General features: G+C 38.1%; 1 protein-coding gene across 5 annotated transcripts in view; it reads right to left on the reverse strand.

The window, feature by feature from the left end:
- The window catches only part of ACACB (acetyl-CoA carboxylase beta), a 159,948-nt gene that overhangs the window by 17,729 nt on the left and 130,478 nt on the right, over nucleotides 1-11,741 (reverse strand). For all 5 annotated transcript variants that reach the window (XM_063454679.1, XM_063454677.1, XM_063454678.1 and 2 more), the window contains 7 exons: nucleotides 10,672-10,769; nucleotides 9,612-9,732; nucleotides 8,303-8,413; nucleotides 4,373-4,516; nucleotides 4,166-4,286; nucleotides 3,986-4,082; nucleotides 653-749 (listed from right to left, as the gene is read on the reverse strand). In XM_063454679.1, the coding sequence (XP_063310749.1) occupies nucleotides 653-749; nucleotides 3,986-4,082; nucleotides 4,166-4,286; nucleotides 4,373-4,516; nucleotides 8,303-8,413; nucleotides 9,612-9,732; nucleotides 10,672-10,769 (789 nt within the window). The remainder of the gene's footprint in view (nucleotides 1-652; nucleotides 750-3,985; nucleotides 4,083-4,165; nucleotides 4,287-4,372; nucleotides 4,517-8,302; nucleotides 8,414-9,611; nucleotides 9,733-10,671; nucleotides 10,770-11,741) is intronic.

The following is an 11,741-nucleotide window of genomic DNA, read 5'->3' on the forward strand; positions in this document are numbered from 1 at the left end:
TAACTATTTTGGAATAAAGAAGAAACTTTTTATCCTTAAAAGACCGTGAGTGCAAGCCTTATTTCAATCAATCTTTGTAATATTTTGGCTATGGCTATATTGCACCCAGCTATTTTTTGTACTTAAAAGTGTGTGTGCAGGGTACCAGAGGAAGGTATATATATATATATATATATATATATATATATATATATATATATAATATATAATATATAATATATAGAGAATGTCCCTGCACTCAAGCTGTAATATTACAAAAATGTTGCCGGGTGCCAGCCTGGGCTCATGTCTTGATCCTGAGGAAAGTCCACAAGTTGGACTGAAACGTCGATCCTTATTTTAAATAACCAAATAAAGCATTGAAGATTTTATTTCTCAACCGTGAGTGCAGCTATACTTATATATATGAAACCAGTGTGCTGCACTCACCTGAACATGCATAAATGGGGTGCTGCTGGGGCCGATTAATGCAATACACAAGATCCAGCACACTCACTCATCCACTAAACAGTATGTATATATATATCTGACCTACATGTGCATAAATGAATGAGAAACATACACTATATTTATCTGCAAGTTTAACATAAATGCATGTATGGACACACTATGACATTCATTATATACCATCCAGTAAGCTTGGCTGCAATACCTTGGCTTCAGAATCCAGATTGGCAGGATCTGCGGGCACTGCCATTTCCACACTGCGGGTTTCTACAGCAATAACCCCGACAGGTATCCCACCCAGTCTGAAAAGGGAAATAGAATATCTTCACTACAGTGTGCTGCTACTATACTGCCATTTGTGAAACTATATACAAATTACCATCACATTTATTATTTATGAGAAATTATCAGATTACTCCAGCAGTAATGTATACGGTTTACATATATGACAACGCAGGATATTTATTATGTCATGGAATGGAAAAGAGCTACTTGCCTTATAACCATGTTAGACATACATTAACACATCATTCCTGCAATGAGACATGTACATGACAGTATGCAGCTTCCTGTAAAGCACTATGTATTAAACTGCAAGTAATGTTGTAATGCAAGGAAAAATAAGAAGGATAATAAGGAGATCACATTCTATGTGGAATTGACAAGTGAGCAATTTGCCAATAATCATGCAATGTGAACTAATACAAAGCAGTATCAGATTGCTTCAGATATGTGTTTCATGAACCTTTGCTGTTACGTTTTATGGTAAACGTACACTCATACAGCAACCTTTGACATTTTGCTTCTCACTGCTGTCACAGGTAAGTTCATTTTACTTGGGATTTTTTGTTTGTTTGTTGTTGTTTCACCCAATTATGAAGGTGTTAAGTTAAATACTGGTATTAGAAAGATTTATAGAATTATTAAAGAACTGGATTTATTTTTGTTTTACACATTCCATCCAGCTATTACAAAATTCTCTTGTTTTGAATTTATTAATATATGTAGTCCAAAACCAATGCTAAGAAGTAGCATTTGATCAAGCAAAAAGTGATCTTAATTAAAAAGTAGTTACATGGACATGACATGAAGTATTTACTTTTAATAAATAACTATATAATTTGTTTGATTTTACTAATTTTAATTATATCTTTGGTTAGGAGTTTTCATTCTCAGCAAGCCACCTTTCACCTCGGACAGAGTCCAAAGGTGTGGGTGGCAAAGGGGACCTTGGAGAAGAAGGAAGAGGAAAGAGGAAGATATCAGAATGAATATTCCACTCCCCTGAATGAAATGTGTGATAACGTAAGTGTGCACCAGGAGTGTAAATCCCCAACAGTGTCACATTCTGGCTTCCAACAACTGGAGTATTTTGGATACTTCTCTGATGGCAGCAGCAGAACTCCTTGTACCTTCTTGGTTGTTGACAAAGGCAACTGTTATTATTAATATTATTTATAAAGCACCAACAAATTCCACAGCACTGTACAATGGGTGGACTAACAGACACGTATTTGTAACCAGACGAGTTGGACGCACAGGAACAGAGGGGTTCAGGGTCCTGCTCAATGAGCTTACATGCTAGAGGACTGGGGTAGAGTGACACAAAAGGTAAGGGTAGGGTAGGGTAGAAAAGTACGTGGTTAGGATAGTATTCACTGAGGGCTTAGTGTTTTGTTTTGATGACAGTTGCAGGAGAGGAATCAGGGTGCTGGGAGGAAAAGCTATTGACAGGTTAATTGACATGCTTTCCTGAAGAAGTAAGTTTTTAAAGATTTTTTTTTAAGGAGTGAAGATTGGGTTAAAGTCTAGCAAAGAGGGAAAGGGCGTTCCATAGGAATGATGCAGCCCTAGAGAAGTCAAGATGTAGGAGTACGAACAGAGGTTAGACTCATGTCTTTGGCAGAGCGTAGGGGCCTAGACGGGATATATTTGTGTATTAGTGAGGATAGGTAGGTTGGAGCAACATTATATAGAGATTTGTAAGCAAGTACCAGGATCTTAAATTGAGCCCTATATCTTACAGGAAGCCAATTTAGGGACTGACAGAGGGGGGAGGCGTGGAAGGTGCAGGTGGACAGGAAGATGAGTCTCACCACCGCATTCATTATAGACTGAAAAGTTGGGAACACGTAAGACCTCTGAGAAGTGGATTACAGTAGTCAAGGCGAGAAAAGACAGCAGTAGGGACAAGCACCTTAGCCGCATCATTATGATACTATCCAACTGAAAGTGTACATAAAGCTTCCGACAGAGTCACAGCAAAGTCAGGAGAGCCGGGTAAATAACTGATCTCAAGAATATTGAAAAAAGGGCCAAGAAAGGGCTTCAACTGATCAGGCTGACATCTAGTGCAAAAAAAGAAGGAATACCTCTGGCACACAGACTAATGGGAAATTGAGGGAATCTCACTCAGAAGAATCCAACTGTAACAGCCATAAAAGATCTTCAAAATGCCCATCCCACTGGCAAAAAATCTGAAAAACTCCTGGCCAAAATTCAGTGTAGGGTTTAAGGTATCAATAACTTTTTTTTATTAATAAACCAATTTCAATGATATTACATACAATGGATGCTTAACATATGGAGATTTGTTTGCCTAAGTACAGAAGATGACACCATTTGCAGCCTCGTAAAATAGTGTTTTTTCTATTGCACTGTTAAGATCATCAGTTAATGTTTGAGGCTTAAGTACTCAAATTTCTGCTCGATAACTTCCTGCTAGACCACAGCACACCAGATGGTTCATTTGGTAGGGTGCAATTGACATGGATCAATTATCCGTGATATTCTGTACCCCGGAAACGAAACAACAGTTTTGCTTACTGATGAGTCCGTCTTACATGATGAGATGATGAATAAATACATTGTTTTCTCTGGCTAATTTGTTGTTCCTTTGTGATATTACCCTGATAAATCTCCCAAGACTCATTTATAATATGTACCTGCAACAAAAAAATTTTAACCACTAACAAATAAGTTATTTACCTATAAAATACTACTCTGAATTTTGGCCAACCCTGTATAACACCCAGAAGCATGCAACTCACCATCAAAGGCATAGACATAATCTAAAGTCAGGATCAAGCAGAGTATTTTCAGCATCACTTTTAAATATTTGGTGAATTTTCACCTTACGAGTGTCAGAGGATAAAAAAAAAATAAAAAATAAAAATCGATATATATATTGGTTCACAGTTAAAACTTATATATTTTTATAAAGTTAACATTTCCATCTACTATGCACAGATATATATTAATAGTAGATACAAATGTTAACTTTATAAAAATATATAAGCTTTAACTGTGAAGCGATTTGTTTTGAGAAATGTCTGCCAGACATCAAATTGCAGAGTTATTTCACAAACTGTCCATATGTGACAGGTAATTAAAGCGACAGCAGAGCTGGAAACTCTGTAATCCCAAACACCACAAGCACACATGAAGGTAATATATTCTAATTTCCATGGTACTAAGGCTTTATTATCTGATATTAAACATTTTTTTCTCTTTTAGGGAGACTTTTTTGAGGCCTTACCGTGCCCTTCCTGCCACGACAGTCTGTGCCCAACGCTGCATGATCTCCATGAAGCTTCCATGGTCAAAGAATCCTCTCTGCCATGTCCCCTTCACAGCTGCAGAGACAAAGAGTGAGAGGTGTTTGTAAGTGGCACCATCAGTTATGTTATAACAGACATGGCACCGTCACATGACTTACAAGGGTGTGGTCTTCCAGCCAGCATCCAGCGGGGGTCATACGGAGCTTTGGATGGTATGAAATCAATCTGCCTGTCAATGGGGTCCGTTGTGGTAATGACAGGTACCGGGCTGTGTTTATCCTTAAATAACATAAGAAGCATGCAGCACTTTGTAAAAAGCAAAAGACTTATGAAGATGATCATAAACAGTACAAAAGAGATCCTACCTTTGGCATGTAGGAAAGCCACTCCAGGATGGTATAAACTCCCTCATAATCATCAGGCACCATTGTATGTGAAACTCCATTGTTGCACATGATCTGCACGCCCCCCAGCTGGTTATTAGATGTGTACACTTCACGACCCAGGACCTAAACCAGCAGGACAAATGTAGTTATATTTCTGCTATTTTTTCTCAAAGCGTTTTACTACTCACTCTGGGAGAGTGCCAGGGTACCTTGGGGAGCATAATCACTTCAGGGGACTGTAGTGGTTACAATGCTTGGAGTGCTCCTTTTAATATTGTCCGTAGGTCATAAACCGGACGGAACCTTCCAGATTGGCAATGAAAAATAGCCACCGTTTTAATCCATTGATCCAACTTACTTCTAACTCCACCTCAAAGTTCTACAATCTAACATGTTTATTAGCATGTATCTTTCACTAATTATTCCCTTACCTTTAAGATGAACGACATGTTTTGTTTTCTTGATTGCTATTATATTATAAAATGTGTGCTAATATTTCCAACGTCATGCCTATGCTATACTCTGGTTGACATGCTTGTAGGCATCTTTGTACCATTAAAATAAAGAATAACAAAAAAATATTTTTTTAAAGGCACTGTTTTGAAAGAGTAAATCTTTCCTTGCAATCAGTAAATGGTGACTAAAGATTATCCTAGACAGAGTCTAACTATAGTGCAAGTGAGGAGAAATAGGAGTACTCTGAATAGATTGAAACAAATGCAGCCTTTAACGTCTGTCTGAATTGTAGGCTATCAGAAATATCAGCTAGACTCGTCTATCACAGATACAGAGGAAATAAGAGGTTCATAATCACTTCATCTGACTATGCTAGTTCTAGACTGCAGTAGTAGTCTCATGGTTCCCATAATTCACTTTAAAAGAAAATAGCCAAAATCAAAGGAAAATGGCAGCACACACTGACTTTTCTTCCTTTACAAAGAGTCCCACGATTCATGTGTTTACTGTATCGTAGCACTTATGGGACTACATGCAGAGCTGCTAAAGATAAAAAGGACAAAAAACAACTAATAGCATTCAGTACATAACACACTGTTGGTACATTTCTCCAATAACGCAATACTCTTACTAAGTGATCAGCCTTGGGACATATTGCATGCATCTCTTATACTATGCCATCTATAGTTCCATATTGGGTTCTTTTTGGGGGGAGTATAACCTGTATGTTGTTTGCCATCTGTATTACATTTTGATAGTATTTATATTTATGCTATTCTGCAGTTTATTCTCCAATTTAATAAACAAATATTATATATCGCTGCATTTAAGAATTCCAGACTGTAGCTGCAATTCATGGGCAAGGTAAAGGAATGAAACCTCACACTGGGAGTAAGACTATTGGTGACTTTTTCCGTTCTACACACTATTTACGTGAGACATTCTGTGATGTCAGCAGATAAATATTATGATACGAGAAACCCTGCTTAGAACTGAGCACAATTAGTTCCTTGAAAACAAACAAGAATTTAATTTATTAAATATATATTTAACTAACTATAGTATATTCGAAGTTTGTGAAAAAAAATTGTCAGCTTCGGGGATACAGTGGCAGCTCGTAAAGTTTTAAAACGATGGAGCATCGGACTTCTCCCCCAGAATTTTGCCCGTCCCTGTACAGTACAGAGATGCTCATACACAAGCTGGGCACAACATAAAGATATCTATAAAATGCATAGAGCTGAGCACAATACAGACATAAACATACCACAAACAGAGCTGAGAAAAAAATAGAGTGGGCACAACACAAAGATACCTATACATTACACAGAGTAGGGTAGACTGCCGAGATACCCATACAACAGGTAGAGATGAACAAAATACAGAGGATTAACGCACAGAGCTGGATACAATAAGGACATACTAAAAACTATCCCACACAGCCAGGATCACTGTGATGGATTACACAGTGCTGCAATACAGAGAACCCCATACAGTACGTGTCTGTGTAAAATAGTTAGCGCTCTCTATTTTCCAAGCCCTTTCTTAGCTCTACCTTACATGATCTCAGCTTCAGTAGCGCTGCTACTATGATAACTTTGGCTTTCTAATAAATATTGCTGCAGTAATGAAACATGTCAGCTACTTCATTAGCTCTCAGCACACAGTGTACACAGGGTTAAAGCATCAAGATACTGATAGACTAACTATTATAGATCCTCTTGATTCACTATTAGCTCTTAGCACACAGTGTACATAGGGTTAAAGCGGCAGTACATTGATATATTCCAATAATTTCAGCTCCTCTTGATTCACTATTAGCTCTCAGCACACAGTGTACACAGGGTTAAAGCAGCAGTACATTGATATATTCCAATCATTTCAGCTCCTCTTGATTCACTATTAGCTCTCAACACACAGTGTACAGAGGGTTAAAGCATCAAGATACTGATAGATTAACTATTTCAGCTCCTCTTGATTCACTATTAGCTTTCAGCACACAGTGTACACAGGGTTAAAGCAGCAGTACATTGATATATTCCAATCATTTCAGCTCCTCTTGATTCACTATTAGCTCTCAACACACAGTGTACACAGGGTTAAAGCATCAAGATACTGATAGATTAACTATTTCAGCTCCTCTTGATTCACTATTAGCTTTCAGCACACAGTGTACACAGGGTTAAAGCAGCAGTACACTGATAGACTCCTTATTACCTTTGCAGCTGGCAATACAATTAGTAGCAGTATGGAGCCAAGAAGTAGCTGTCATGGTTAACAGAATCAACAATCATTACAGATTAATATCAGAACTAGATCAGTCCTCAGATTCACAGCCCCAGTCCTGCAATTTGAAGCTTCACAACTTTTCAACTAGCCACAGCATGAGTGTCTCACGTTTCTCCTGCAGAGTGACTGATCACTATAAAGAAAGTGGTGGGTAATAAAATTTAATAACAGGCAGCACGGTGCTCTGTGTCAGAAATGCCCCCCCTTCCATTGACACCACTGGGCTTTCCCGCCTTTATAGATAAATTATATATGTGAGTAAATTCTCTTGCTTAATCAACCCTTAGGCAGGGCAATTGGGGGGAGAAAAAAAAAGATAATATTATAAACTTCTATTTGGCAGGGGTCAGGAGCGGCTGCTCTGCTTGTGTTAATTCCAAGTTGGCTTCTTGCTTCTCTCTCCTGTAGGCACTGTAGCCCCGCCCCCTGGTGCTATCAGCCAATGATGGCTCCTGAATAGAGAGGCCAATAGCATGTCTCCACTCATGGGCAGCTGGCTCTGCTGTCCGAATGGCAACTCAATGGAACTTCCTGAACCCCTCCTTAAATGACACAAGGCATGTGCCAAACCTGCTGAAACAGAGCAGACTTTAAACCAGCCCCGTTTTTTATTTGCCTAGAAGCTCTCAAGTAACCTTCTACAAGTAACCTTTGCAGTAACTATCATCTCCCATAATAATAAAAACAATCTCCATCTTGCAAATAAATCTGACCTAGATGTAAAGCTTTATTTTTCAGTCAATGATAAAAGATTATAGTCATCACTTTTTGGTTAACATAAGAATTTCAAGTTATCCCTAGTGTTGAAATATGGGAAATACGGGGAGAGGACAGCAGACCTGAAACCTATTACCGAATTAAAGAGATGCTATTTTTTCCACATTTTTTTAAGCTTACCACCATCCCCTCCAGAAAAAAAGAATCTTAATGTTTCTAAACTACTGCAATTAAAAAAAAAATCCACATAAAAACTTCCCTAAGTACTTCTATGGACGAGCCTCCACTGTATTCCCAGGTTACAAATATCTGAGGTGTCAAGTATAGGTATCGCTAATTGGCACTTCAGTAATGTCTGTATCTGCAGCATTCTTCCACATGAAATGCTTTATAGACAATCTGCTCCACAAGAGTTATTTAACTGAATATGCACTCTATGGCTCTTACCTTGTTCAAGGCACTTGCTCCAGTAAGGATTATATGGGAATTCTCCACCTGTATTACACGCTGACCAAGCCTCACTAGGTAGGCTCCAATACCAATCGCCCGACATGATACCTGAGAAGGGAGTTTGGGGACAAGTCTGCAATGAGCCACAAGGATAGTAACACACTGACAGTGTAACACAAGATAAAAAAAAACAAAAAAAAACCTCCAACTTATCAAGTTACATCTTTTAAATGTCACTGTTCAAGCTGTAAAACTAAAGTGATTCGATTTGTGCCATTAAGACAGAGACAATTGAATGAGACAGGTCTGTTAGTATCTCTGCATTTTACATACAATGAAGATAACTCTATGTGACATATATTCTAAAAGGAATTTTCCACAACATATCACATGCACATTGTCAGTTACAGTGGTCATTTAGCAGGTTCATAAATGTTTCTTCCATGAACTACCTGTCCCAATATCCAAATCAATTGTGATCATCTCTCATAATAATAAAAACAATCTCAATCTTACAATTAAATCTGACCTAGATGTGAAGCTTTATTTTTCACTTAATCATAAAAGATTATTGTCGTTACTTTTTGGTTAACATAAGAATTTCATGTTATCCCTAGTATTGAAATCCGCCAACTCCTAAAAGGAACACTATAGCGTTATAACGCTATATCATTCTCCTCTGTATTTAGATTCAGCTCCCCCCTGTAAATCTAAATTTGGAAAAAAAAAAGTTTACTACTTCCCTTTTATTCCAGCGCCAAAGTCGACTCCCTGCAGCTGCCCACTCCTCTTCCCACAACACCATGTCGACTATTCTTCTCGTCCAGTGGTTCTCAAAGAGAATTGGGGAAAGGAAGTGTGTGCGGCCAGTGCTGCACTCTTCCAATCTAATGTTCTCTATGAGGAGTATTTAAGGAGGTTAGATGTGGGAACCGAGCACAGCAGAAGCACCCTCTTGTGGCGGTCAGGAAGACAGCCACTTGAGCTGTGTTTTACTCTGAAAGCACTACATTGCTGCGTCTACTAAACTGAAATGTTTTAGATTGTAGGGCTAAAACTAAAGGTTCACTGCAGCCAGACCATTTCAATGGAATCACATTGTCTGGGTGCTTATAGTGGTCCTTCAATACAGAATTTCATGTTGAAAACAAATATATCTCTCCCCATTCCCTATTAACTCTGTCCATCTCTTTCACAAACGCTATAGTGTTTTAAGATTGCAAGAAATCAAAAGCCTTAACAGATCTGGAAATATTGGTCATATTGCCTGTGGATTTAGCAGTCAATAATCAAGATCTAACCATACCATGCTGATGGTAATTATTTCTTCATAGGCTAGTGAAGATTCTCCAGCAATTGTGCCAGATCCCCTCAGGTTCTCAACTCCAATTCCGTCCTCTTTCCCAATAATGTCAGTCAGCATGTACCTGCAAAGGTTTCAAGAAAAGACAAAGGCTGCGTTACAACGTCACTAAATATTTAATGTACTAATACCAAAAGCTCCTTAAGTGTGTAAGGGAATGAGGCTTGACAACTATGTAGGTTTAGTAGCACATTCAAATGTATTTTTTCCCCAACAAGTATAATAGGGGGTCAGATATAAAAGTAGAATTGTTTAAAAGGAACTCAGATATTAATTTTGAAACATGCACAGGTTTATAGATAGTGATCCTTGCAGTGCATAATCCCTCTCTCCCCTTTCTCATTTTACTGTGTTTATTTTCTGTTAGAAAATCGAATATGCAGGAGGGGCACTTTTTGAACTCCAAATTTTGGTACCAGTGTGAAGGTCAGAACCACGGCTCCAAGGGATCCAAAGCATGACCAAATAAATAATCAGATTTCGGCACATGCTAATATCAGATGCAATGTGGGTTTATTCAGCCGTTCAATGTTCTGACATTCACCACGTGCACCCACATTGTACCTGATGTTACCAAATGCTGAAGTCTGGTTCTTTATTTATTTTCTGTTATATTCATTCTGTTAAAATGAATTCTGGGAAAATTCAAATCCAGACTGGATTGATACTGGCCGATTGCGCTTTGCAAATTATAGTCTCTATCCGGACGCTAGATAAAGAATTTAAATAGACAAATATGAAGAAAAAAAAATGAAGTAATGAGACAACTGTCAAAATAACAAGCCAGGGAAAGCTTATTTTAAGATATCGCAATGGATTAAATGTGTTTCCTAATGGCAGTACACTTTTCCTATAACTTTCCTGTTGTTTTGTATTTTTGTTGACGTGGGGAAAGAGATATATCTGGTAATAAATATATATCCCTAACCAGCCATACAGAGTGCTATGCAAGTGGCTTAGAGTTCATAAAATGACTTTCAAAAGAAAGAAGGTGTCACAGTACCTGGATTCCCCCTCGTCCTCTACATGTTCACAATGTACAGAGTTCATAGCGCTGATCCTTGTGTAGTCATGAGGAGTCAGGTACAGATACTTGAAACCCTGTGGGACACAGAACACAACAACTAGATTCAGACCTTTAGTTATTCTGAATAAAGAAAAAAAACTACCACTCTGATCACTACTGAATGGAAACTGCTCTGCTGCATTTGCCTGATATAACTTGGAAAAATGATCATACAGGGCAGCCATGTTTATTTGCCACCGATCATTGTATGGGGTAACATTTCTGATTGCTTTACAAGAGCTGGAGACCCTACACATCACTTTGATTGTTCTATCCTACACATAATATGAAACAAAAATACTCAAAAAAGCAGTGGGGGTTATCTATAAATAGTAACTCTGAGACAAAGTGCTACAATTTGAACACTCAGAAGCGACATCCCTACAGTTTTTATGGTGATTGCTTAACTGTTAAAACGTTGTCCCCATAATTGCTCTATGTAAATAACCCCTGTGGTCTAGAATCTGAGAAGCTATTCAATGGAAATCAATAAAGAAATGTAGATTGTGGCGGCAAATAAGATCCCAGGAGCCTATTTGAATTCTTCTCCTCTCATAAAAATATAAATCTCAGATTCATAAGCAGGGCTTTCACTAAACCAGGAATTGTCACTAATTCAAATGACAATTCAAAGTTTTAGGTCAAAATAGAAGAACTTTAAAAATACATTTTCTAATGTGGTTATTTTTGTACTAAAATCTAAAAATCCCATGTCAATTTCTGGTTTATTGAATAACCTTCCTGAAACACCTTTCGCTTTGTTATTTCTTGGTCCTTCCGATAGCGCACTAAATAGTGTTTCAGACCCTAAATGGTGAAACACTGCCAAGCCAGCTGCAATGCATCAGGTTCCTGGTGTCCCCTGGCACCATTCTTCCCTTCAGTGATATATTATTTTAAATTGTTTAATGCTAAACTAGAGTGCCCTGCAGCCCAACACCTCTATGCTGCTTAGGCTGATGAGGAAGTATTAGCCCTAACAGCAATGTGTGGTTGTGATTAGCTGA

Source organism: Pelobates fuscus, chromosome 5 (assembly GCF_036172605.1).
Source record: "Pelobates fuscus isolate aPelFus1 chromosome 5, aPelFus1.pri, whole genome shotgun sequence".
In the NCBI taxonomy this organism is placed as follows: domain Eukaryota; kingdom Metazoa; phylum Chordata; class Amphibia; order Anura; family Pelobatidae; genus Pelobates; species Pelobates fuscus.